The 27,251-nt window shown below is 54.7% G+C and overlaps 1 protein-coding gene across 1 annotated transcript in view; it reads right to left on the reverse strand.

The window, feature by feature from the left end:
* RYR1 (ryanodine receptor 1) overlaps positions 1 to 27,251 on the reverse strand; it is a 117,428-nt gene that overhangs the window by 32,595 nt on the left and 57,582 nt on the right. The window contains exons 59-86 of the mRNA XM_077852935.1: positions 26,968 to 27,035; positions 26,746 to 26,867; positions 26,226 to 26,275; positions 25,752 to 25,812; positions 25,414 to 25,652; positions 22,209 to 22,290; positions 21,376 to 21,506; positions 20,928 to 21,260; positions 19,807 to 20,047; positions 17,887 to 17,974; positions 17,715 to 17,807; positions 15,491 to 15,661; positions 13,890 to 13,949; positions 13,492 to 13,629; positions 12,630 to 12,742; positions 12,365 to 12,461; positions 12,033 to 12,139; positions 10,253 to 10,304; positions 10,054 to 10,122; positions 8,815 to 8,914; positions 8,453 to 8,532; positions 8,286 to 8,362; positions 7,666 to 7,739; positions 7,010 to 7,027; positions 5,831 to 5,911; positions 2,222 to 2,310; positions 1,993 to 2,121; positions 1,792 to 1,896 (exon numbers count right to left, since the gene is read on the reverse strand). Coding sequence (XP_077709061.1) covers positions 1,792 to 1,896; positions 1,993 to 2,121; positions 2,222 to 2,310; positions 5,831 to 5,911; positions 7,010 to 7,027; positions 7,666 to 7,739; positions 8,286 to 8,362; positions 8,453 to 8,532; positions 8,815 to 8,914; positions 10,054 to 10,122; positions 10,253 to 10,304; positions 12,033 to 12,139; positions 12,365 to 12,461; positions 12,630 to 12,742; positions 13,492 to 13,629; positions 13,890 to 13,949; positions 15,491 to 15,661; positions 17,715 to 17,807; positions 17,887 to 17,974; positions 19,807 to 20,047; positions 20,928 to 21,260; positions 21,376 to 21,506; positions 22,209 to 22,290; positions 25,414 to 25,652; positions 25,752 to 25,812; positions 26,226 to 26,275; positions 26,746 to 26,867; positions 26,968 to 27,035 — 3,068 coding nt within the window. The remainder of the gene's footprint in view (positions 1 to 1,791; positions 1,897 to 1,992; positions 2,122 to 2,221; positions 2,311 to 5,830; positions 5,912 to 7,009; positions 7,028 to 7,665; positions 7,740 to 8,285; positions 8,363 to 8,452; positions 8,533 to 8,814; positions 8,915 to 10,053; positions 10,123 to 10,252; positions 10,305 to 12,032; positions 12,140 to 12,364; positions 12,462 to 12,629; positions 12,743 to 13,491; positions 13,630 to 13,889; positions 13,950 to 15,490; positions 15,662 to 17,714; positions 17,808 to 17,886; positions 17,975 to 19,806; positions 20,048 to 20,927; positions 21,261 to 21,375; positions 21,507 to 22,208; positions 22,291 to 25,413; positions 25,653 to 25,751; positions 25,813 to 26,225; positions 26,276 to 26,745; positions 26,868 to 26,967; positions 27,036 to 27,251) is intronic.

Here is a 27,251-nt window from a genome sequence, read left to right on the forward strand (position 1 = left end):
GGTGGTGGGTGCTTGACACATGTTTGTTGAATGAATGTGCAATGGAAAAAGCTGGATGCTGGGTTCAGAAGAAAGACTGAAGGACTTGGCCAGGTGGCTTTCAGTAAACAACCTGGGGAGAAGGTGGGGGCTCACCGCCTCCCCTGTCACAGTGCTTCATGTAGGGCCTACAGAAGCTTCCTACATGGTCAGAGACCTGCCTCACGTTCCCTATTTGTATTAGGTTGATCTACGTAAAACTTGTCAACATGCAAGCATTTTTGACCACCGAGTGGTCATTTCATCTGGTTCTACCTAATATAATGGAGAAGGGGGAAGGATACCAGACAAAGGGCATGTAAAGCTCCTCTACCCCAGTGATGCTCCTTCTGGGGGTGCTGATTCTAATTCTTACACAGCTCCAAACTCGGCATTCTGACCCTAAGATCCCAATATACCAGAATCTCAAGATCCTAATCTGGGTGGGTGCCTGTGGTGTGTGTCTGCAGGTGATGCCCGAGCCAGCACCCTGCTTCGCGTGACAATCACACATGCAGGGCTAACCCCACTTTCCTGGTTTGGGGGTGGAGGGGGTAGATGACCAGATCTGGCCAATCAGAGCTCTTTCCCCTGGCCACGGTGATTGGCTCAGGGGTGAGCATGTGACCCCAACAGTCCACTCTGAGAATCGCAGGTCCGAAGTCTCATAAAAGAGGGGTTCTCTGCCCTCCGGATTTGTTAGTGGGGTGCACAGACCCGTGGGGCACCATTTTTCCAGCCAGCATGAGAGCCTGCTTGAGAATGAAGCCAGAGAGAAGACAGGCGTTTGTGCTGACATCATTCTAGGGCCTGGATCTCTGCTGTGAACTGATAAATTCTTCCCCTCCCGCCCCCACCTCAAGCCACCACTTTGCATTGGATTTCGCCCACGCACCCCAGCCCTAGTCCTTGGCCAACGAATTAACACTGCAGGATTGGAAACTCTACACTAAAATACCAATATTCTCTAGACTTTTAAGGTCACACCACCGACACAACTTCGAATGCACTGACACTGCGGAGTGGCATTCCAAGTTGCACCCCAGAGGACACCGGACCGGATTCCTGCCAGCCCCGGTGGCAGCTCTGAGTAGCTAGAAAGAGGCTCCCTCCTTCCTCCAGACGCTTCCTGCTGGGCAATTAGAGTTCAGTATGCAGGGTAGCGCCATCTGCTGGGGAGCTGCGGCACCTATGACGTTCAGGATGTGGACGGTGCAGCCTTGGATGTGTAGACCAGACAGAAGCAGAGCAAACGGACAAGGCGAGACACCGACCAGGCTGCACAGGGGCCGGGGGTTGGGGAAAGGGGAGCACAGGATTCTAGAAATGGGAGGACTCGACAGGGACCTTACATCATGGATGCCCGAGATGGGCGTCATCTGCCGCGGGCCGAATCAAGAAACAGAACACTCCTTCAGCCCCAGCCCCTGGTCTAGAAAGCGGCCCGCTTTCTACCCCCCGGGGCGTCGGATTCCGAGAGCGCCTCTTCCCGGAGAAAAGAACACCGACCAATCATAGAGGGGCTCCGGCCGGAGGGGGCGGGGCCTACACATCGGACCAATGGAAGTGTGGACGGGAAGCCAGCCGATTGGTGGTGGCAGAGGAGGAGGCGGGGCCATGCAGAGAGCCAATCCAGAGGGAAGGATGGATTTGGCCACCGCGAGGGAACTGGTCTGGAACATGCCGCGAGGACTTGGGTGCGAAAGTGAGTCGGGAACCGGCCACTTGGGGGATGCCCCGAAACAGCTGGAGGGAGAGCGGAGGGGCCCGCACCTGAGCGAGCTTCATCATCATGTGGGCAAACACGTGCAGGAATCCCACCACGGCGTCCCAGAGGCGGCTGTGCGCCAGGCTCTGCTGGTTCCCGGTGCAGGGGCCCTGGGGGGGGGGCGGGGACAGAGGGCTTCGGTGAGATCCAGGTGGGCTGCGGGGTGCGGGGGGGCCGCCTTGCCCGCCCCAGCCGGCGGACCGTACCTGGATGTACTCAGTGAGGCTGTTGAACACCTGCTTAGCGACCGACATGGCCTTGGAAAAGTTCCTCTTGCCCTGCTCCTCAATGACATCCTTGCCGGAGTAGTACCAGTAGAAGTCGCTGATGGACTCCTGGGGTGCGGGGTGGGGCAGCAGGGGGTGAAGGGGTGCTGGGGCCGACCAGGGCCCCACAGTCCCCCACCAGGTCACACCTGACGGCTCACATCCTCACCTGCAGCCGCAGGAGGTAGTCTACCGTGCAGATGATGATGTTAATAGTGGTCGTGTTCCCTGTTTGTGTCCGTAGGTAGTTTTGGAAATCTGGGGAGATGAAAAGTCATTCGTTCATCGAGAGTCTACAGTGGTGTTAGGGGAGGTGGACAGCGGGTCATTTACTCATTTATGCGATGAGTGTTTATTGAGTGCCTGTTGTATGCCAAAGGCATATCATCATCATCGTTATTTATTTAGTCTTTATCCAGTACCTACTGTGTGTCAGAGGAAGGTGAGGATCATTTATTCATTTATATAGTAACAATTTATTGAGGGCCTAATACATGCTGGATATGGTGGAGGGCCAGTCATTTATTCATTATCTTCCCCCCAAAATATGTCTCTTGAGTACCTACAGTATAGCACGGGAAAATGGAGATTCAGTCTTCCATTTGTTTCCAAAACTTTTTATTGAATGTCTATTATGTGCTGGGGAAGACTGAAGATTGGTTATTCATTCATTCATTTATCCAACAAATACTTATTGAGCACCTGCCCAAAACCAGAAGAAATAAGCATCTGTCATTTCTTTTGTTCATTTGTTCAATATTTATTTACTGAGCATATACTATATGCTAATGTGAGATGAAGATTGGACACTTACTCTTTGGTACTACAAGTTTATTGAGCATTCACCATGTGGCAGGCACTGTTCTAGGCCCCGGGAATACAGCAGGAAAAGAAAATAAAGTCCCTGCGCTAGGGAGGTTTATATTCTTGAGTAGTAACTTCTCAATCTTTTCTAACAGCAAATTACAGCAAGGAATCCATTTTACATTGAGACCTAGTGCCCCTGTTTAACCTGAAATTATATCCACATATACCTGAAACAAGTTTCACATATGTACCGTATATTCTGGTACTTTCTGTCCTGTGCTAGTCTAGTTAGCTACAAAAGAATTCTGATTTCAACCCACTACAGTTGTAGTCCTCATCTTCTCAACCTCGGCTGAAGATTAAAATCGCCTGGAGACTTTTAAAAAATCCCCAGGCTCAAGCCTCACCCCACACCAATTAAATTAGAATCTCTGAGCTTGAACACTGGGCTTCAGAGTATTTAAAAAATATGCTCCGTGGACATATCAGTGGAATTAAGATGTGAGCCTCTGCAATTCACTGATTCATGAGCCATTGGTGAATTGGTTCCCACTAGTTTAAAAATGTTCTATGGCAAAAAGCCGATAACTGTTACAGCTGAGTGATGGGTACATGGAGACTTATTAGACCATCCTTTCTATTTTGGTGTGTGGCTGAGAAGTTTATAATAATAATAATTTTTAAAACCCCACTGTTTGGTAGGGGTGGTGGTGAAGAATACTGGGCAGAATGATTAGGGTTGTGAGGTGGGACACCCAGGGGGCTGGAGTTGCCCAGAGGAGGAGATGCCTGACTCAGCTGAGGTAGCCAGGGAAAGCTCCCTGGAGGAGGGGACCTCTGAACTGAGACAGGAAAGGTAAGTAGGGTTGGGCTGTATGGATTCCCAGCTGTGTGACCTTGGACAAGTTGTTAAATCTTTGTGTGGCACAGACTGTGCCTCAGTTCCCCCATATGTAATTTGGTGGTCACAAGAGACCCTACTTTATGGAGCTCTTGGGAGTTCTTAATGCCTTGGCATGCATAAGAATTTAGGACAGCTATCTGGTATGTAGTGTTCAATAAACGTTAGCTGTTCTTAAAGGGTCTTTAAGAGTGGGTTGAGCTGCACTTTGGAGCAGTGATTCTCAAAGTGTGGGCCCCAGACCAGCAGCGGCAGCATCTCCTGGAAACCTTTCAAAAATACAAATTCCTGGACTCTACCCCAGAACTACTAAATCAGAATCCTAGGGATGGGGCCAGAAGTCTGTATTTTAACAAGGCCTCCAGGTGATTCTGAGGCACGCTTAAGTTTGAGAACCACCCTTTGGCAAATGACTGAATCATCAAATTATCAAGGCAACAAAAACAGGCTTCTGCTAAGTCCTTTTAGCGTTTATGGCAATGTCATGTTGCACATGACGGGCTTTACCCGTCCTAGAAAGGTTCCCCCCTACCAAAGTTTTACTGTCCATCTAATTTCTATGTCACAATCACTGCATCAGGCTGAATGCCCATTTTGCCTGGTTGTACATTACAGATGAAGATTACACTCAAATTTTATAAGCAAATGTACACAATTCTTCTCAACTCTCATTTCTAACTCCTTTGTGTTAATTCAGATTGGCCCACATGCCTAAATGGGTACATATACAGCCCCCCTCTCCTGTAAAGAGAGAGAACTGAGAACTGTCAGCTGAGAACATGGACATAGACAAGTACAAGAAACAAACCTTTTGTCTACTTCGAATGGTACCAAATACTCAAGACATGCAAGGCATCTGAGATTTGAAAGCTATTTCAAATATTTCTTTGATTGGGCTAGTAAATGAACCCACGCATTTATGCAGAGGACTGGATTGCAAATTTGGTAGGGGAGAGGAATTAAACCCGTTAGAACATTCTCGTTTCCAAGAAATCAGAGATCCAGGGAATAAAACTCATTCAAAACCCCAAAGACTGATTCTACCTCAGTTAAAAATTAAAGAGAGAAAATCCTAGTCCCATGGCACAAAGGTATTTCATAAACCTTGAAGGAAAACCAGCTGTGGACATAAGAGCTTTTGAGAGTGCAAAGCAATGGATCACGCTTTATCCGTTGTGGAACAGAGGAGGGTGAAGACGAAAGGAATTTACAAATGAGTTCACCTAATGAACACCAGCCAAACGAGGTGCAAGCTGTGTGGAAGTTAGATTTACAATTACTTCCATTCTAGTGCTAAAGGTTAGTTTCTGGGCAGTCTGTGGTTTCACAATCATCTGCTATGTGTCATAACCTCAACCTTGAGACTGTGCATATTTGTTATAGGAAACAGCCTTGGGTAGAATGTTTGTTGTGCATTATTTAATGTTGTGAGCTATGTGTGCAACACGGGTGGTTATATTTTCTCATCAGTGATGTGTTTCCTTAGCTTTCTGTGTCATCCTTGGCACATCCTCTGCCTGCACCAGAAGGAAAGTTGGGGAAACTCTTGTTTAGTTTGGGAAAGGATCTCTAAGGCCTTCCTCTTGGCAAAGTATTTTATAAGCAAAATTAAGAAGTGATTCTGATAAATTCATTTTAAAATGCCATGCGGTTTTTGCCCCCTTTGCAGAACCAAAGTATGGAAATCTACCACATTTACTTAACTTTTTGGTCTGCTGCTACAAAATGCCTGTGGTGGAAAAAAAGGCATGTGGCTAATTGCTCATCTGCTCAAACTGATTGGGGGCAGGGGGTGGGGGGCAAACTGGTTTTGGGCGGATTGCTTTTGGGGGATTTGGCCTGGCCAGAAGAGGGGCAAGTGAAGCAAAGTGGCTAGATTGCAGAAATTAGAAAAGCATTTAGGAAGGGGGGTGGACAGGGCTTGATAAAGGCTGAAAAGGAAGGATGAAGGACAGTCGGGCCAAGCGTGGGTGGTGAGGCCACTACTGATAAGGGGTGCAGGGCTTGGTGATGAACTCAGGCAACCCGGGCCTCCTCTCCCCCCTCCCCCCGCCACTCCTTCTTCCTCACCATTATTGTGCCCCTCACACAGCAGTTGCAGGAATCGAAACAGGTCTTGGGTGAATTCATCATCTGCCATGACCTTCTCTCCTGGTGGGGAAGAGGGGGACAGCGCCCAGAAGGGGTCAGACGCGCCAGGACAGAGCACACGCATGCACAGGGCCCTTGCACACTGCACACGCATGCACAAAGCGCAGGGAGGAGCAGCCGCCACTTCAAAGACGCTGTGAGGGCCCCGTGCATCCACGACACCAGGGAGGCCCGGCTTCAGAGTCATCGGGAGATGAAGACCCGAGGGCCCTGGGTCATGAAGGTGGGGCCTCAAGCGTCTTTCTAAACATCAGGGTCCCACTGACGTCACCACTTGTGAGCTGTCAGGGCATGTCTGCCAACCCCGCAGAGGTTCAGGCTGCTGGGGTCTCCCTTAGCCCCCATCCAGGGCCTGGGGGGTGGGTGGGAGTGGGGGTTAATGGATTAAGGGGATCGGAGTCACTTTCACGCAAAGGCTCGGAGCGGGAGGGGATTGGGCAGGGAGTGGGGTCGCAGCCAGCCAATTGGCTCAGATGCCTTGAAAGCAGCCAATCCGGGGGATGCGAGGGGAAGGCGTGCAAACTTGGGCCAATCCGAATGGGCATCTGAAAGCAGCCAATCACCGCGGGCTCTAGGGGCGGGCAGAGAGAGAGCGGGCCGCTGGACAGGGACGGGCCAATCAGCAGGCGCGGGGGAGGCACGCACACCAATCGGAGTGGGCGCTGGGGGCAGCCAATCCGGTTGGCGGATGGGAACCGCAGCCTTGACCAATCTGGGGTCGCGGGCGCAGAGAGCAGGCCGGGTGGGGGGGGGGGGGGCGAGGGGCGTGGGGACGACCCCACCCCGGAACTGCGAATCTGGGTCTGGAAGTCTGAGAACAGGTAGCCGGAAAGGGATCTCTGCCATCTCCTCTAGCTTCTTCTTTACACAGTGAGAAACAGGCTTATTTATAGAAGGTAAGAGACTTGCGCATAGTCTCCCATGTTGTTGGTGGCTAACCTGGGACCCGAATCTCGGGCTCCGGCTCAAGACCTTGCGCGGGCCTGGCGCCCTGGATGTCCCAGATCCTCAGCCCCCAGGTGGAGGGGGTGCTTGGGGGGGGTTAGAAGGGAGGGGGGCGCGGTAGCACAGCAAGGGGGAATGGGCTGGGGGAATTACCGTTCTGGCGGTTGATGACTGGGGCAGCCAACAGGATGGGAGGAGGAAGCAGGAGAAGAGGGAAAAAGAGAGACAGGAAGGAGACAGAGAGACAGACACGGAAAAACAGTGACACAGTCAGGGACGAAGACATCAACACGGAGAGAACAATCACAGAGAATCAGAGCGATGAGGAGACGGACGGAACCGAGGAAGAGTAGGAAATGGGGATCAAAGCGGAGGGAGAGAAAGAAGAAGGAAGAGAAAGATGGGCAGGTAGAGGTGGAGAGGCAGGAGGCGGGGTCGGGGCAGAAAAGTTAGACACGTCACAACACGGCAAAGAGGAGACTCAATTAACCCGGATTAGGGACATTAATGAGAACAGCAACCAGGGTGGGAGACGCGGGGCATGTGGAGGGCGGGGTCCGTGTGGTGATGGGGGGCGCAGGGTGGGGTTGGAGAACACAGGACGGAGGGACAGCTGGGGGTGGGGACCCTGAGGAGGGAGGCTCTGGAGGAATGTGCAGGCAGGATTGGGGACCACCACACAGGGGGGACCTTGGGGATGGCCGCGGGAGGGGGTGTCTGGGAGGAAGGGAGCTCTGGGCAGTGTGGGCGAGGGGGCGATCCGGAAGGAAGAGGACGTCCCAGGAGAGAAGCCCAAGAGAGGGCCTCACCAGTTCCATCCTCGTTCACCATGCCCAGCCCCTCTGCCTTGTTCTGTCTCTCGAAGGCGTTGAGATCCAGGACGCTGGGAGAAAGAAAGGAAAGATAGGGAAGATGGGCTAAGGCCTCTGGCCGGCTCTTCCAGAACCTTCAGGACCCCCTCCCCTCCCCCGGATCAGGTGGAGCGCCACAGTAAACCATGCATGAGCTGAAATCAAGAGGAAGTGGAAACAGAATTGGGAGAAGCCACGTGGTGGCAGCTGTCAAGTGACATGGGGCTGGGATGAAATATGCACAAGCTGGAATCAGGAGGAAACAGAAACCCTCAATCAGCAAAAGGCAGAGGGGGAGAGAAAGTCTGTTGACAGAAGAGAAGAAAGGCGGACGGTAGTGGTCACATGAGCGGGGTCATCAGAGCCCCAGTTCCCTGCTGCCTGAGAGCCCCTTGAATTCTCTACCACCTTCTGGTTCCAGCTGCCCATTTTTAAAGCCTCTTATTATTGTTATAATCACCTCCTCGGTATCTGAGCTCTTGAGCTCGTTTGAGGAGGTCTCTGTTCCTGGAAGTCGTACGGGGGCGAGGCCACAGCCACACCAAGTGGCTTAACTGTGACATGTCCACTAGACCCACCTGCACGTTTGCATCAGCGCCTGGATACTCTGGAAGAAGCCCACTTCCTTCTTGTCCTTCAGATAATCCAGCATTTTCTACAGACGGGGCGGGAGGGGAGGGGGAACTGGGAGTCACATGGGAGCCTCCCACCCCTCTTAGCCCAACTCCCAAGTCCCATCTGTCACCTGTTGCACATCTGCATTGCCTCCATTGAGGATGGAGATGCCCAGCTTCAGGGTGGAGGACACCATGGCACCCGTCTCTCCTGGAGGGGGTGAGGGGCAAAAGATGGCCCGCTCAGTTTGGGGGCTGTGTTTTCCACCCACCAGAAGACCGCGGCCCCAGGGTGTGGGGAGAAGGGAGTGACGTAGCACCAGGGGGAAGGAAGAGTGAGAAATTGCAAGGCAAGTGGAACGTGCGAGGGCTAGCGTGAGAAGCACAGGTGTGCAGGGTGGGAGCATGCGCCACGAGGTCCACAGGAGATGGTGGCCTAGGGGCAGTGGGGACAGGGCGCGTGTGCTCGGGAGGAGTGCCTGTGTGAAGGCACCTTTGCAGGCACTGATCATCTGGAGCACCATCTCCGCGGCTCCTCGGTTGTGCAGCCGTGACTGCTGGTACAGGAGCCTCTGCTTCTCCATCTCTTTCTCCTGCAGCAGAGCCAGGCCCGCAGGGCCCAGTGAGTCCCGGCTCACCAGCCCGGCCTTGTCCCCTCACAGCCTCATCCCTCACCCCTCCTCACCCCTCCCGTCCTTTCCCCTCCCCAACCACGCCCACTGGCTCATTCCTTTAATTGTGAGCTCCCTCTATTCCCTGGCACTGAAGTCCATGGTTTGTCTCTTGTGCTCAGTGCAGGGCCAGGCATGGAGCAATCTTAACCTGGGCCCATGGACCTCCAAGGGGTCAGAAGATAAAATCTAGGAGGTCAGAGGTCTGTGAACTTAGGTAGGAGGGGGAATAACATGTATATGTTTATCGCCCTCTGACTGCAACATAGCATTTCCTTCCATCGTGGACGAGGACATAAATCATAGCAATATTAGCAGAACCCGTGGTGGGTCATCAGTTAGAACCACAGATGTTTCCATACCACATTATTTTTGCAGCCATCTTAAAATATTGCTTATGTTCATCATTATTACTCATCAATTACTGTAGCTACTGGATCCACTGGGAGATTGTATCATTTGATGGATGGATAAAGAAGGGCAGGTATTGCTGTTAACCAGGAATGGATGGGTTAACTATGGCTTACCAGCTCTTTCTCACTGCCTGGCCTTTGCATACGCTGTCCCCCACCCCCCCAACCTGGAACACCTTTCTCCTTTTCTTCATCCAGCACACTCCCTCTATCCTCCTGCTCAGACATCCCCTCCTCCGAGAAATCCCCCTGACACCCTTCCCTCCACCCTTTCCTCCACCCTTCCCTGACACCCTCCCCAGGGAGGGAGGGACCTTGCTTGGGCTTCCAGAGCCCCCTGAACTCCCCCCTCATGTCCCCCTGAGCTGCTCTGTGTTCCCCAGCCCTGACCCCTCTGCCCATGCCTCCCCCATCCTGCCCTGCCCACTTTGTCTGGGCTCTCCTTATCACCATCGTGAATACTCTGCTGTTGTCTGGCTGGTGTATCTGTCTCCCCAATGGACTGACAGCCACTGCTGTGTCCCCAGCATCACCCAGCACAGGACTGGGCCCAGAGCACTACTCTGTGGACACACAATGAATAAATAGGGCAAGATGGAAGCCAGGGTCCCTAATCCCATTCCTCAGGGACCTCCTGACCCCACCTACCTCAAAGGAAACCTCAACTTCCTCCTCTTGGGCTTCACCATTTTCCCCTCCTTCCTCCAGGTGGCAGCTCTGGGGATGGGACATCAGTTAGGGATGAGGTCAGTGCACAGAGGAGATACCCCAGTCCACCCCCAGCCCTTGCAGTGGCCAGGCATTGCTGGGAAGAAGGGAACCTGCCCTGGATGGGGCAGGGTCTCACCTTTGCCATGATATCGGCATACGCCATATACAGGTAATCCTCGACCAGTTTGCTAAAGAAATAAGGGGGCAGATAGTCAGGGCCCAGTGGAAAGGACCCCCAACCTATAACCGCTTCCGGTATTCCTTTGGAGAGCCACCCCTCCCCACGCTCAGGCTGTGTGGTTCAGGTGGGGTAGACTGTCCACTGCCAGAGTGGGCGGGTGATGGAGGCTCAGCCAATCACTACTTTCAATCTGCTTGGCCACAGCAATAGGTACGAGATGGTCATGGGCTTCATGCTGGTCCCCTGGAATTCATTCTGGAAGTTTTGCTGGAGCTGTTGGTAGAGGTGCTTCCTTTCCACGGGGGTTGCTAAAATAGTGTGATGGATGCCTGGAGCTTCCAGGGCCATCTTGTCACGTGTTGGCTCATTTGACACCTTTGATCAACCACTTTCTTGGGTGTCCTTAGTAGCAATAATGATAATGATAATGATAATGATAATAATAACGGAAGGAGTGGCCAATGCCTACTGTTGAATCTAGATTAGTCACTATTCTAAGTGCTTTATATGTCTTAACAAATTAAGGATTTATAATCCTTAATAGGATCACATAGGTAGATTAGATAGTTAGCCTCATTTTACAGATAAGTAAACTGAAGCACAGAGATCTTCTTGGCCAAGCCACACAGCTTGTACTGTGATTGGAACCTGCATAATCTGGGACGCCTGGGTGGCTCAGCAGTTGAGTGTCTGCCTTTGGCTCAGGGCATGATTCCAGGATCGAGTCCCACATCAGGCTCCATGCAGGAGGCCTACTTCTCCCCTACCTGTGTCTCTGCCTCTCTCTCTCTCTGTGTCTCTCATGAATAAATAAATAAATCTTAAAAAAAAAAAAAAAGAAACCTGCATAATCTAACACCAGAGTCCTTGATTTCCAAAGAATAGAAAACAGGACACTCTGCATCCCAGTCTCCCTTGTAGCTCATGGTGGCCTGATGTCAGGATTCTAGCCAATGAGCTCTGTGCAGAGGCCTGGCAAGGAGAGTTGCCCCTTCTTGGATAAAAACGATCTTGATCTTGATTAGAGAGGGGGGTGAAAAAAGTCTTTCTCCTTCTTTCTGCCCGGCCTGTGGTCCTGTCTGGAAGATCCACAGTCCATCTTAGGACCACAAGACAAAAGCTCAGAATGTCAGGGCAGAAAGCCCAAGTGAGCCCAGGGCCCCGTCCGTCACTGTTCCCTGGACTTTCTATCTCCTGACTTCACATGTGTGAGGATCATAAGTCCCTAGGCTTCCATATCCTCATCCACAAAAAGGAGTTGATATTAGTATCTATCTCGTAGTGTGAAGAAGATTAAGTGAAAGAACAGATATGTCCAGTGCCTAGCACGGTGCCGGACACAGAATAAGCACTTGATAAATGTTGCCTGTTATCCTTCCCAGCAGTATCCTTCTTCTTTCTATTCATTCCCAAGCCTGTCATTAGCCTACATGAAACCTTTCATTACATTCAGAAAAGCCCCCCCCTTTCTTCCATCTATTGGAAATTTGTTATAACATGTTGATTTTTTTCTCGTGGTTTACTGATTTGTTCAAGCAAGACCCTTTCATCCAGAATAGCTTCAATCAATATTGCCTATGATGCAAACCCTACAAAAGAGCGAGCCTTGCCGAGTGCTCAGCCTGCAAAATCGTCCCCGGTGGCCTTGCCTGTTTGGGGAAAGTGACACTGAAGGATCAGCTGTGGGGCCGGGAGGATGCAGATTCCTTCCCCAGGACATAGGAAGTGTCCTTACCTCTTTTCAGTTAGAGCCGTGCGGCTGAAGTGCAGGACCAGCTGATGCAGGGGGTCTGGCTTCTTCTCCTCCACTTCTTCCTCCTCCTCTTCCTGCTCCCCAGCTTTCTGGGGGAGGTGTGGGGCTTTGGAAAGGGATTTCTAGAGTCCCCTCGCCCATAGCCCTGATGGGCTAGATTTTTTTTCATCAGCCCTCACATGTTGCACCTCCCCTTACCCCTCAATGTGAAAGGTGACCCCTGGAAGTGTGCAACCAGCAGCCAAGGCAGCTCGCCCAACCCCCTACCCCTATCCAGCCCCGCCCCCTACACTCGCAGACAGGCCCCAGCTCACTGAAAGGTCATCTATCATGCGGTCTTCAAAACTGTGGTCTTCAGTCAGGATCCACGCGGCCTTATAGCTCTCCAGGAACATGTTACACGCCCGGTGCCTGCGGGGGAGCGGTGCGTGGCGTCACCGAGACCTTTCCCGCTCCAGGCCTCCCCGTGCTCCCACACCTCTACCTTCCCCAGCCATCCCCCAGACCCTCCTCCCGCCTCCTCAGCCGCCCCTTCCCCACCGGCCCTCAAGCCTCCCTGTTGGGGGTGGGGGGGCTCACGTGGGCAGGTTGTACAGGGGGGTCATGCGGAAGCAGGCCACGACCGCCCTCCGGCGCTGCTTGGACAAGAGCTTGTGCCACACGGCTTTCTTGGATTTGTAAGGGTGCTCGATCTGGGGGAGGGGGCAATCTGTCATGTCCCCAAACCCTGCCCCTGACCTGATTCCCACTCCCAGTCCCGGGGCGAAACTGTCGGTCTACATCCAGGCTCTGCGCCAACAGAGTCAACGTTCTGACCTGGGCTTTCCTTCCAGACCAAATTGTCTCTCTCCTAGGCCGCGTCCACGGGTCCAGGGTCATAATCCAGGCCCGCCCCCCCCCATCCCAAGACCCACCCAAGGCCCTGGCCAGAGTCAAGGTGTCTTCACCAGGCCCCACCCTAGACCCCTCAATTCTGTCCCTGGCCCGACCCCTAGGTCCAAGATTTAAGCACCAAGTCCTGCCCCAGATCCAAGTTTCCATTCCAAGCCTCCAGTTCTTCCAGGCTCCACCACCCCAGGCCACCGAAGGTTCACTCTCAGGCCCCGCCCACAGCCTCAAGGCCCGCCCCTGCCCCGCCCAGAGGCCTACGGTTCAGCCTCAGGCCCCGCCCTCAGCCTCAAACCCCGCCCCTGCCCCGCCCAGAGGCCTACGGTTCAGCCTCAGGCCCCGCCCACAGCCTCAAACCCCGCCCCTGCCCCGCCCAGAGGCCTACGGTTCAGCCTCAGGCCCCGCCCTCAGCCTCAAACCCCGCCCCTGCCCCGCCCAGAGGCCTACGGTTCAGCCTCAAGGCCCGCCCCTGCCCCGCCCCTGCCCCGCCCCTGCCCCGCCCCGAGACCCAAGCTTCGCCGGCTCCCGGTAAGACCCCAGCAGCCCCAGCCACCTGCTCCAGGTGGTAGAGCACCGCGGACACTTCCTGGACTCTGCGCACGATTTTCTCGGGGTCGTCGGCGTCCTCCTCGCGGCCCGGGAGGCCCCGGTACAAGGCCATCTGCCAGCGCAAAGAAGGGGAGCCTTCGACCTGAGGGAGCAAGGACAGGTGGCGGACGTGAGGGCCCCTCTCCGACCGGTTCCCCGCTCCCAGCCGGGCTCGTCTGAGGCCCCTCTGCCGCGGGTGGGCTTCTGTGGCTGCCCCCCGCCCCCCTTTCGGTGCTGCGACGATTCAGTGGGTGAAGACAAGTTAAGGTCCCTCAGAATGCCTGGTACACAGTAAGTGCCCTTGGCTGGCATTGTCGCTCTGGTCCTAACATGCCCCTTCCGTTTGCCGGTTAAGGAAGTTACCTTTCCCTGAAGGTGAAGGTTGTTTTGCAGATATTCCCGGACCTCTTCGTCTGTGTCTTTCTGGGGAGACATGGCCAGGCTGGGTCACTGTGATGTCCCAGCGTCCTCCTTAACCCTCACCCCTTTCCCTTCCAGGCTATCACCCCAGCAGCTGGCGGGGGGCTACATGGGGTGGATTCTGGGAGAAACGGAAAGGGTCCAAAGGCCAGGAATGATCAGAAGGGAGTTCTGGAGGCCACACTCACACCCTGAAGGGACAGTGAGGATTAGAGGGGCCTTGGGGTGTGAGAAGAGGTAGGGGATGATGAGAGAATGTTCTCGAAGGTCAAGTAAGGCCACCGATGGGTGATTGGGGGTCAGAGGAGAGTCAAAGCAGGGCTGGGGGATGGGCAGGGAGTTTTTGAAGATCAGAGGAGGTGAGGGGGTTATAAGGGAGAGGCCAGATCAGCAGGTCATGAGGGATTGGGCAGCTCAAGTCACTGGAGGGATTTCCATGGAGGCCAAAGGAGGGGTCAGTAGGGGAGATTTCTTAGAAGAGTCCCAGGAGACTGGGACCCTCAAAAACCAAGCTGAGGGGTGAGAGGGGGCCTGGAGGGCTCTTTGGGTTCTTGGCAAGACTCAACAGGTCCTGGGAGGAGCTTGGGGTTTTGAGGGAAAGTGTCTTTAGGGTTCCAGGAAAGGGAGTGTTTGTGATACCAGGGGGAACCAGTGGTCGTCAAGGTCCCAGAAGGGTTAATCGGTTGTCAGGGAGTTTAGCAGGTCCTGGGGTGGAGGGATTCTTAGGATCCCTCTATGGGGATCCATGGCTGACAAAGATGGGGATTTTTATCCCTGAAAAGGTAAGCGGGATCCTGGGAGGCCTCCTTGGAGTCTCAGGGGGCTTAAGAGGGTTGGGGATGGTGGGATCAGTTGGTCTTAGGAATCTTGATGCATCAGAGGCTTGGGTGTTGTTCTGGGAAAGGGACCATTAGGATCCTGGGGGGCTACATAGGATCACAGAGCACTCACTGAGAGTCTTTGGGGCCTCTGTTGGGTCTTAACAGAGTCAGGAGGGTGGGGCCGGCAGGGCCTTGGGGGAAAGAGGTGGTGAGTTAGAGGGCTCAGGGGACCTCCAGGGTTCAGGGGAGAGCCAGTGGATCATGGGGGACTTGATGGGTCCCAAGGATTTTGAGGAGGTCCTGGTGGAGGACTCAGAGGAGTCTTGGGAGGGACATGGTGTCTTGGCGGGGCCCTCAGGGTCCTAATAAGTTAGGCATGGTCCTGAGGGAGAGGGGCGGTGTTCAGTAGGGTCCTCGAAGGCTCAGTATGGTCCGCTGGTCCCAGGGATCTTAATGGTATTCCTGGGTTTCAGTTGGGTTCCAGTTAGAGTCCTTAGGTCTCAGGGTTCTGGGAGTATCCTGAGGGGAGTCCTCAGAATCCTGGGGTGGGGAGTGCTCAGGACATCCTAGGGACCCCTTGACTCCTCAGGGTCCTGGAGAACCTCAGGGTCCTGGAGAATTCATTAGGGTCCTAAGAGAGGGCTGCCAGTGGGGTTCTGGGGGTTAGGGAGGGCCTCAGGGGCTGGTGGGTGCTGGTTCCCACAATGGGGGCTGTGCAGGCACCAGGGCATAGCGGTTCTTGGCCTGCGTGATGAGTTCCTGGTCCGTGGGTGCACACATGTTCAGGCCAATGGGCAGCATCTTCTTGAGCGTGGCCACAATCAGGGATGTCTGCACAGAGTACCGGTCCCCTCGGCGCTTCTTCTTCCTGCGTTCCTGGTCCGACCCACCTGACTGTGGGGACAGGGGGCTCAGCACCAGCCCAACTCCCAACCCAGCCCCAGGACCCAGCCCCAACCTCCGCTGTTGTCCACACTCCAGCCCAACACCTGGGTGCCAGGCATCCCTTCCCCATCTCAGAGCCTGCATCAGTTTCCAACTTGGACCTTGCTGATCTGACCTCAGGCCCCCGGCCCTCACCCTAAATCCTCCCAGACCCCAGCCTCTATCTCAAATTCCCAACCTCTATCCCAAACCCTCCCAGATTTCCCCAAATTCCAGGCTTTTCTCTGGTAGTCTTCTCCCTGGAACCCCTAATGACTTTAGTCCAACACCTCCCTTCCCCTACACTATGCACAACCCTATACTTTATATCCCAAGAGTGAGTTCCCAAGAATGAAATAAAGATGCAGAGCCATAAAGAGTCTCAAGACACAAAAGAAGTCGGAAGAAAAAGAGAGACACCGAGAGACTGAGACAGATGAGGAGACAGGAAGACAGAGAATGGAAGAGAGATCCAGAAAGATCTGGAAGCAGAAACACGGGGCACAGAGCCCCACAGCCGTGTTCTGGAGCCTTGGGTGCAGGCCCGTGGCCAAGGCCACCCCAGTCATGCCAAAGAGAAGCCCCAGTGACAAGCTTTGGCCAGAGCCACATCCACTCCGGCTCAGGGCGTGGAGCACGGCCCACGTATGTGCCAGACACCGCCGAGGCCACACATGCAGCATCCCACTGGGTCCTTGCGGAGCCTCAGGGCCTGGGGCCGCCGCCCAGCTGCCGTCCGAGGTTCAAAAAATAAGACGCCTGACTAAGATCGCGCAGCCAACTGCCAAGAGTCAGGATCCGAACCCAGGTCTATCTGGTTCCAGAGCCCAGGCCTTAAACCCAACCATGCGCGTGCTTTCCCACCCCATTCCTGTTTCCTGTGACCTCAGACCACAATGCTTTGATGCTTTGAGGAAAGCTCAGGGGTGTTTTTTTTTGTTTTTGTTTTTGTTTTTAAACAAAAGTTAAAAAAAAAAAGTTAAATTGCCAAAAGCTGAGTGTTGGGAAGGGCATGGATGGTTGGGGGCAGGGATCAGGGAGAGAAATAGGCTGGGGGTTGGGAGCCAAGGATGGGGGTTGGGGAACAAGGGCGGGGTGTTCTGGAGGGGAGGCAGAAGCTGGGCTGAGGGGGAGGACAGGGTATTAAGCCAAGAGGCATGCGGAGGTCCCAGACATGGGGCTGACCTGTACATCTCCCGCCTGCTTCATCAGGTTGCAGACAGAGACAAGAAGGGTTACCCTCGTCCCTCAGAGAACCCCAGGCCCGACTCCAAGTGGGTCCTACCCCAGCTCCCTTGCCCCAGCCCGACACACGTCTCCTAGCTGGGCACTCCAGACCCCGATTCAGGACAGGGAGGGGTGGGGGAGTTGTTCTTTAGGACCCTGAAAAGGGCAGTTCTGAGAAGCATAAGGGGAGAGGAGCTGTGGGGTATGGGATAATGGGGATACAAGGAAAGATATGGGTAGAGGAGGACATCGGGGTGGAAGAGGGAAATGGAGGAGGGGAAAGGAGGGAAAAGAGGGAAATGAGGAGGAGATCTCAGGGAGGAGGGAGATGGGGAGGAGGGAGAGGAGGAGGAGATGGGGAAGAGGGAGAGGAAGGAGATGGGAAAGAGGGAGATGAAGGAGATGGGGAGGAGGGAGAGGAAGGAGATGGGGAAGAGGGAGAGGTAGGAGATGGGGAAGAGGGAGAGGAGGGAGATGGGGAAAAGGGAGAGAAGGGAGATGGGGAAGAGGGAGAGGAAGGAGATGGGGAGGAACGAGGAGAGAGGAGGGACCTGGAAAGAGGGTGATGGGGACAAGAAGGTATATGGGGAGGACGGAGGAGATGGGGGCAGAAGGGGGAAATGGAAGGAAAAGGAGGAGGAGGGAGATGGGGAGGCAGGAGGAGGGAGAGGGGGCACTATGACAGCTGCAGGGAATGTGACTGGGACAGGGCAGGCTGGTTGGTGAAGGGGTCAGGTAGGAAGTCCTGGAGGGTGCTCCCCCTCCCCGCCAAGTCCTCTCAGAGCAAAGCACCCACCTTGGCCATTTTGCTCTTGTTGTCGGCAGTCAGAAATGACATGTTGTTGATCTCGTTCTGGACCACGAAGTTCTGCTCCTCTCGCTTAAAGTTCTGGTGGGGGAGGCAGTGTCGGGATCAGACCGGGTGGCGAGGGTCACAGCAAGGAGGGGCGGAGTGGACAGGAACTCACGTGGGACTTGGACCAGTAGATGAAGATCTCGCCCACCATCCTGAACAGCTCCTCGGCGCTGGGATTGGGCTCCGTCAGCCAGTGCGCCCTGGGTGGGCACGGAGGGGGCCGGTGAGCCATGGGGGCAGGGACCCGCACAGGGAGCTCCCAGGGGAGGGGATCGCCCAGTCGGGGGGGGGCGGTTCTGGGACAATCTGGCCATTCAGGTGATCTGAAAATCTTAACCATTCCTTTAAAATAAGGGATCCTTTTTTCTATCTCTACCCTTTTCCTTGAAGGGTAACAAAGTGTCAACTTGGCGAACAAGCACAAAATGCACACACTTGTGCAACCGCCACCCAAGTCAAGAAATAGAACACTTTGGGGATCCCTGGGTGGTTCAGTGGTTTGACGCCTGCCTTCAGCCCAGGGTGTGATCCTGGAGACCCGGGATCGAGTCCCGCATCGGGCTCCCTGCCTGGAGCCTACTTCTCTCTGCCTGTGTCTCTACCTCTCTCTCTCTCTCTCTCTCTCTCTCTCTGTGTGTGTGTCTCTCATGAATAAATATATACAATCTTAAAAAAAAAAAAAAAGCTTAAAAAAAAAAGAAATAGAACACTTCTAGAACCCAGAGGTATCTTCGCCGCCCCTCCCAGCCACTCTTCTTTCCCTCCTCTCAGGTGACCTTTATCCTGCACGTGTGTTATTTTTGTCTGTTCTCGAATGTTACAGAAATAGATGGTGGAATATGTATTCCATTTTTAATTTTCCGGGCTTTTTTCAAGATTCACCCATGTTGCTGTGTGTTGCCAGGGTTGGCTCATTTTCGTCGCCATGTAGTATTCCACTGTGTGAAGGCACCCCAGTTTACTTGACCCCAACTCTTTGACCCAGGGCTCCGACTCCTGGGAACCTGTCCTATGGCAATACCCGCTCATGAGTGCAGGATGGGTGGGCCCGGGTGGGTGGGTGGCAGGAGGAGGGAGAGGGGGCACTATGACAGTTGCAGGGAATGTGACTGGGACAGGGCAGGCTGGTTGGGTGAAGGGGTCAGTTCGGTTGGGTGGAGGATGGGTGGGCCCGGATGTCCGCAGCACTCGTACCACGGCTTCCCATGTCTGCTCCGACAGACATAGCTAACCAATCCGAGCCCCCTTTCTTCCACAGCCCTGATTGACGCAACCTTAAAACCTTTCAACCGGGCAGCCCGGGTGGCTCAGTGGTTTAGCACCGCCTTCAGCCCAGGGCCTGATCCTGGAGACCCGGGATCGAGTCCCACATCCGGCTCCCTGAGTGGAGCCTGCTCCTCCCTCTGCCTGTGTCTCTGCCTCTGTGTGTGTGTGTGTCTCTCATGAATAAATTTTAAAAAATATTTTTAAAAATTAAATTAAAAAAAAATCTTTCAACCAGGATGGAACCTGGAGTTGAAATTTATTCACGATCCCTGGATTAGGCTGCCCCTAGGAGTTAATAATTCTCTAAATGGTGCTTCTGATTTAAGGGGGCTGTTAACAGTTGGCTGATAGCTGCTCCGGCTTTTATTAAAGACCTGTTTCTGAGGAGAAGCAGGCTGGCCAGACCTCTCGGTGATGGAAGAAGGCCTGACCTTTGGGCTTCACCGCGAAGATCAGACCGCCCCATCCACCCGAGCCTGGAGACAGTGCTGGAGGGGAAAGCGGGGCTCCTTAGAGCCAACACGGTAGCCTCACACTGGCTTCGACTCAGGAGGCATAAAGGAGCAGAGGGGGGCAGACACCAGCGGGCTGGGTTTTGTGGGGCCAGAAGCAGTGGTCAGTAGGGGATGTGGTCAGAAGGCTGGGTGAGATCAGGTGAGAAGTTGAAAAAGTTAATAGTAACTCAAACGGTGGGGGGGCCAGGTGGTGTTCAGGGAATCGGGAGGTCAGGCTGACTGCGGATGGGGACGCCTGGGGACATGCTGACCTGTTGTTGTCCACGTAGCGGATGAGCAGTGGGTAGAGGGCATACAGGTCCCGGCAGAGCACCGAGAACTCGTCCCGCACCAGGAGCTCGCCCTCCTCCGCTTCGGCCTTGGCCTCCAGACGCAGCTGCTCTTCCTCGGCCACCACCTTCCCCGCCCGCTTGCGCAGCCGCCCGATGGTGGGGATGAAGTGTGAGTGCAGGAGCTCAGGCCGGGCCCGGCTCACAATGGGCTGGGCGAACACTGCAGGGGCACAACGGGTGGCCGGGGACTTGCTGCTAGCTGGCCTCTGACCTGTGACCCTTGATCCCACTCCTGACCTCCGCTCCCAGCCCATGATGCCTGACCTGGACCTGTGACCCAGCAGTGATCACTGACCCCAGCCTGACCCTGCCTTCTGACCTCAGCTTCTACCTCTGATCCCATTCCTAATCTCAGGCCCTGACCTCTGATCCAGCCCCTGAGCCTTGGGCCCAACCATATCCCTTGAGCTGAACCTGTGATGCCGGCCTCAGAGCCGCCCCTGACCTCTGACCCCAACAACTGAATCATAACCTAATACCTACCCTAGCCCATGACCTCTCACCCTAGTCTTTAACCTCTGACCTAGCCCATACCTAGACCCCTACCTCATTCTGTGACCCCTGGTTTATTACTCCAGCCTCTGACCTCTGGCCCTGACCTCTGGCCCTGGCCCCCAATCTCTATCTTGAGCCAACGCCTGACACAGAACTTCTGAGCCAGGAATCCCAGTCCTTTAAAGACTCATTTCTTGACCTCTGACCTACAGCCCCCTCCATAGCAGGGACCCTGATGCTTGACCTGGTTCTCTGACCCTTTGTGTAAGGAACCTGTGTCTGACACAGCTCCTCACCCTCTCCAAGGCTCCAGATATTCACAATCCAGCCTGGAGGACCCCTAGGGCCCATCCATCCACCTATGAGCCTGAGATTCTGACCCCTTGTGATGACCCCTGGCCTTCTGACCCTGAGAAAATCTAGACTCTCCCCAACTCCCACAAAACCATGGACCCTGGAATCTCCTTCTTGGACCATCAGATCAAGGGCCCGAGCCCCAGGACCCTAGTGCCCAGCCCTCAGGGGCCTGGTGCCCCCAGACCCACCTGCGAGGCGCTTCATCCATGAGGCCTCGTCAATGCCCAGGTTGTTGACGATGATTCGCAGGATGTTACCCAGCAGGGAGTTGAGGTGGTCGGAGGTGACAGCTGTGCAGGGTGGGGGGGCCCCAGCGGGCAGGGCAGGCGGAGGGGCCTCGGGCCCGCGCTCCCACCAGCGGGGCAGGTAGCTGCACAGCATGGGCAGCGTGATCTCGATGACGTGTGGCATCTCTGTATAGCGGGCCCCCGACTCAGCCAGCCCCCCGATGTCTGCCATGAGCCGCTCCAGCACCGGGATGTCAGGACACATCTCCTCCACGCTGTTGGGGAGCCCCAGGACTGGGGTGCGGGGAGGAGTCAGGCACCCCGACCCATCACCCCCAGACCTCAGTGTCCACAACCCCACCCCAGGGCCCCCCACAAGCTCTGGAGTCCCCCGCCGCGCACAACTTACTGGCCCGCTCCCGGGGAGACTTGGTAGTGTACACCGAGCAGGCGTTGTACTCGTTCAGCTGGGGCTCCAGGAAGGCCACGGGCATGGCCGCTGCCAGGCGGGCCAGGCACTCCCCGAGGGCCGGGCGCAGCCTGGAAGAGGGGGCGACTTAGCTCCCATCACCGCCCCCGCCTGCTGCCTGGTCCTGGGTCCCAGCCTCTGTCCCCACGGAAGTGCCTCTCCCCAGAACTCTTGGGAGCAGAGCTGCGGTCGCAGAGGGCACAGGCGTGGCCTTGTTCCTGGGTTGTTGTTGTTGTTGTTTTTTCTCCATGAAAGGCACACAGAGAGAGAGAGAGAGGCAGGGACGCAGGCAGAGGGAGAGGCAGGCTCCACGCAGGGAGCCCGATGCGGGACTCGATCCCGGGATCACGCCTGAGCCGAAGGCCAACGCTCAGCCGCTGAGCCACCCCGGGCGGCCCGTCCCTGGGCTTAAGTGCCCTCTTGCTCCAACCGGTGATCGCAGCCCAGGAGAGCCCTCCCCGGTGCCCCGAGCTTGCTGTGGCTCCCACGTGCCACCCCCATTCCTGTGTGCCCCCTGCCAGGGCAAGCTCGGCCCCCAGGGAGGCGCAACCTGGCATCCCGCGGGCCTGGTGCCCATCCGGCCTGCGAGCCCGAGGCCTCCACTTCCTTCGCTGGCCTTCCCCTGAGCGCCCTCACGTGGCCGCCTCCGTGAACTGCAGCTGCCGCCAAGCAGGTCTGTGGACTTCGAACTCCCCCCATCGTCTCCTGCTCCCCGCTGTCCCTGAGCCCCCACGGCACACACCCCAGCCCCAGATATGGCTCTTTCTCCTTACTTTTCCACGTAAGGGTTTTTGGTGGTTCCCAGGGAGTAGATACTGCACAGCGTTCGGTAGCAAGAGACCTGGACGTCGTCCACTGAGGGAGAGAGGAAGAGTGAGGGTGGGGGATGCAGCCGCTATCCCAGTTCTCCCCGCCCTCCTCCCCCTCTCCGGATATTGGGTAGGAAGAGCAGGGCTCTAAGCCGGCCTGCTGTTTACCACTTTGTCATTTGAGCAAGTACTAACACTTTCTTGGCCTCAGTTTCCCTGTCTGTAAAATGGGCATAATTATAGTATCTTCCTCGTGGGGTGGTTTTGAGGATCAAAAGAGTTAATGCTGGCGGCCCGGGTGGCTCAGCGGTTAGTGCCACCTTCAGCCCAGGGTCTGGTCCTGGAGACCCGGCATAGAGTCCCACGTCAGGCTCCCTGCATGGAGCCTGCTTCTCCTTCTCCCTGTGTCTCTGCCTCTCTCTGTCCCTCATGAATAAATAAATAAAATATTTTTTATAAAAGAGTTAATGAAAAAAAATAATAAAATAAAAATTTAAAAAAAGAGTTAATGGTTGGAAACCAACTGGAACATGGCACACAGCAGGCACTCAACAAAAGCTAGTTGTTCCTTCCTGAGAGAGGAGTCATGGATCTCTTTAATGACATGATGGGCACTCTTTCCGGAAAAATGCAAGCAAACATCCAATCCTGACTATAATTTTAGGTCATCCACTGTCGTCCACCACCCGCCCCGCTGCGGGAAGACTAGGTTACGAACCTCAACAACTTCACAAATGTCATGAGGCAAAAAGAGGACAAGGGGCAGGTTCTAGATTGAAGAGACTATATGGACATAACTGTCCCCGCAATGAGAGAAACTTGACTGGATTCTAATTAAAAAAAAAAAAAGAAGAAGAAAAGAAAAGGCATTTTGAGGGTAACGGGGGAAATTTAAGTAGTCAGGCTACGTGGTGATAATGATATTGCAATTAAATGAGAAAAGGTGCTCATTCCAGAAGATGCAGACTCAGTACTTAGGGATGAGGTGTTACCGTGTGTGCAACTCACGTTCAGAAGTTTGAGAAAATGGTTTATAAACACTTTCACCCAGAAAGTGAAAGGCTAAGCATATGGGGCAAATTATTAACAATTCTCTTTCTTTGACTTTCCTGGATACATTAAAATTTTCTAAAGAGGGGCACCGGGGTGGCTCAGTGATTGAGCGTCTGCCTTTGGCTCAGGTCATGATCCCAGGGTCCTGGATCCAGTCCTGCATTGAGCTCCCCACAGGGAGCCTGCTTCTCCCTCTGCCTGTGTCTCTGCCTCTCTCTGTGTGTCTCTTATGAACAAATAAATAAAATCTTTTTTTAAGTTTTTTTTTTTAATTTTTAATTATTTATGATAGTCACAGAGAGAAAGAGAGAGAGGCAGAGATATAGGCAGAGGGAGAAGCAGGCTCCATGCACCAGGAGCCCGACGTGGGATTCGATCCCGGGTCTCCAGGATCACGCCCTGGGCCAAAGGCAGGCACTAAACCGCTGCGCCACCCAGGGATCCCTTTTTTTAAGTTTTTAAAAAAGATTTTATTATTTATCCACGAGACACACACATGGGGGGGAGGGGAGCAGAGACACAGGCAGAGGGAGAAGCAGGCTTCATACAGAAGCTAGACATGGGACTCGATCCTGAGTCTCCAGGATCAGGCCCTGGGCCCAAGGCGGCGCTAAACCGCTGAGCCACCTGGGCTGCCCAAAATAAAATCTTTTTTTTTTTTTAAGTTTTTTTTTAAATAAATAAAATAAAATGTTCTAAATAGGGGCACCTGGGTGGTTCAGTGATTGAGCGTCTGCCTTTGGCTCAGGTCATGATCCCAGGGTCCTGGGATGGAGCCCCAGGTTGGGCTCCCTGCTCAGTGAGGAGTCTGATTCTCCCTCTCACTCTTCCTCTGTTTTCTCTCTTTCTCTCTCTCTCTATCTCAAATAACTAAAATCTTTAAGAAAAATAAATAAAAATTTCTAAATAAAATGTAGGAGTGGGGGAAGTACCCGACCCAAGCACAACTTTTCTTACTTTTATCAAGAGGTTCTACTTTCAAATAAACTGTGAGCTGACACATGGCCCCACTCTCTGCCAGTTCCCACTGCCCATGGGGCCTCCAGCCCATCCTGGACACTTTCCAGGGTATTCCCTGGGTCCCTCGCAACCACCAAGTCTCGAACTGACCTCAGCATCTCCCCCAAACTGGTTACTTCTTCCACCCCCTGTCCCCTGGCAGCCCCACTGTCCGCAGGGCCCGGGCCAGGGCCGTGGGCCCCACTCTGCCTGCCTCCCCTCCACAGCCCACCCCTTCGGCCTCCTGAGCATCTCTCCCACCTCCTCCTGTCCTTCCCCCCTGCTCCACCATAGTCCAGCCCACGTCTCATAAGCCTCTTTGTTCTGAGTACCCGACACCGCCCCGGGTGTAACACCTTGTCTGTGTCTCATTAGCAAAGGCATGTTGCACCCTGTGTGCCATGTGTCCCAAGACCCCAGGGTCTGGGTCTCGCACCATACGTGCCGTTTGGTAGCATAAACAGGGTACACGCTGCTAACGGACTCCCAGTACCTGCTCTTAACGTTTTTCTGCTCTTTTCTTCTTCCTACTAACAGACCTCAGATATTTAGCTGGACACACGACCTCCCAGAATAAAGGCCACTTTCCCAGCCTCCCTTGCAGTGACACGTGGCCACGTGCTAAATTGAGCCAATGAGACGGAGGTAAGCAGGAGTGATGCAGAAGGCTTCTGGGTCGTTCCTTCAGAAGAACTGCAATGCCCTCCTCTTTGCTTCTTCTCTTCTCCTCCAGGCTAGACTGAGGATGCAATGGCGTGCCATCCTGGACCCCACAGATAGAGGCAGTCTTTCCGAGATGGCAGGGTAGCAAGGTGGGGGGCACCTGGGCTTCTGACATCATTATTATAATGAGCCACTTATAACTAGACATAACATGAGAAAGAAATATATGTTCTTCTTGCTTAAGCTGCAGTGGTTTAGGGACTTTTCGTTAGAGCAGCAGCTGAACTCCTATCCTCATGAACTCATTCTGTTACTTCCAGCTCACTGAGTGCACACTTGGCTTCGAGCCCTGAATCCACACTCGCAAACACCTGGGGTTAGGCACGCGAGGACGGCTGGCATTGGCCCAATTGGCCCCCGACCCCCCCCCCGCCTCGGGGCCAGGGGTCCTTACGGATGACATCATCTCCGAACTGGTGCTGGGCGATGTGCTGGAAGAGCGTGGTGAGGACGGGCAGCAGGGCCACGGTGGTGTAGGTGAGGTTCTGGCCCACACCCTTCACCTGCGTGCGCGCCTGGGACACCTTGCCGAGGCGCAGGTTCTCCACCATCTTCTCGATGTCCTCCGATGCGCTCTCGAAGAAGGAGCGGAGGCCGGCCTTCACGATCTCGGGGCCTGACTTCATCACCGTCCTAGGAGGGAAGCCGGGGTGCACCCGTTCTAGAATCTGAGGTTCTAGATTTCAGAAAAGCGAGGGGAGCAGGGGTGGGAGTGGGCGCCGTGCCCCGTACCTGGCATCCAGGGAGCGGGCCAGGATGTGAAGACAGTTGACCACAGCTGGAGCATCTGTCCCTGGGAAAGGAGGACAGGCCAGGGTAAAGGAAGGGCTGGAGGGCAGTGCCTTCCTCTACATCTATCTCGTCCCGAACCCCACCTCCACCTGGACCCCCATAGGCCCCTGTCCTTCCCCAAACCCGCTGTGCCTCCCCCATCCCAGCCCTGACCCCTTGGGCCATCAGTGTCCAGCCTAGGGGCTCTGTGAGGTCAGGGCCCGCCGCTGTCCCAGTCCCAGCCCTGTACCCAGGATGACCCAGCCCATGCCCAGGTGCATCCAGGTGCGCCCAGGTGTGGAAGAAGAACACAGTGAGGGTTGTGCCAATCAAGGCAGGAACCAGGAACCAGGAACGCTTTAGGGTGAGCTTGGTGGGTGATTGCAGGGAAAGAGGAAAGACAGGGAGAAGAGCTCGGGGAACAGAGCTACTTACCAAAGAGAGACACTCGGTGGCGGACAAGAGCGGCAAGCTTGCAGAAGAGGCTGAAGAAAGAGGGACAGGAGGACAGAGGAAAGAGTGAGGACACCAAGAGACCAGGACAGCAGTGGTGCAATTAGAGGGACAGAGGGACAGGAAGCAGAGCCGGGAGGGTGTCAAGTGGTTGGGAAGAAAACCAAAGAGAGGAAGGGTGAGGAGGGGCCGGGGAGATGAGCAGGTTTGAGAGTCAGGGGCAGAAACCAGAACCGGGGAGGCTGGGGGCTGGGGAGACTGGTCTGTCTTTCTGACCAGACAGCCAATCCATCCATGAAAGTCCCATGTCCTGGGAAAACCCTTGGGCCCGGGCACAACAGGACAATTGGTCACCCTCAGCCTTCAGTTCCCTCTGCAGGTGGAGTGGTCGGTGCCCAACACCCAGGACAGAGCCCCTAAGGTCCAGAGTTGGGCAGCAAGGGTCCAGGATCACAATCCTGTGAGGTCAGGGGGCTGGGTCAGAGGTCAAAGCAGAGCCCACCTGGTGATCATTTCCTTCTCCTTGTTGGAGGCATGGCCGCCACTGCCCAGCACTTTGGCCGGTGTGGACAGGAAATAGAGGCAGTGGTTGGTGAAGTACTGGTTGATCAAAGGGAGCAGGATCTGGGGGATGGGGAGAGGAAGAGATGAGGGGGACTGAGTGAAGGGTGGGGGAGGCCACCCGGTCCCCAGCCCCCTCCAGCTTTCTGAGCCCACCTCTCACCTTAGCAAAGAATTTAATCTCCTGTTCGTGTGGAGACTTTTCCACTCGTCCACTGCTGACCACAGCCTCTGGTGGGGGAGGGAAAACAGGGGTCATGGTGGGTTCAAGGCTGGGGAACTCAGGGTGTTCCATTGGAGAGAGGGGACACCAGGGTAAAGGTAGGAAAAGATGAGAGATTAACTCTTGGTATAAAGTTCCCTCTGTTGGCTTTGAGGTGAACCTCTCTCCCCGATCTATCATCTAATCCCCTAACTCCTTGATCAAACCCTTCCTGAGGCTGAAAA

This window comes from Canis aureus, chromosome 1, assembly GCF_053574225.1.
Source record: "Canis aureus isolate CA01 chromosome 1, VMU_Caureus_v.1.0, whole genome shotgun sequence".
NCBI lineage: Eukaryota > Metazoa > Chordata > Mammalia > Carnivora > Canidae > Canis > Canis aureus.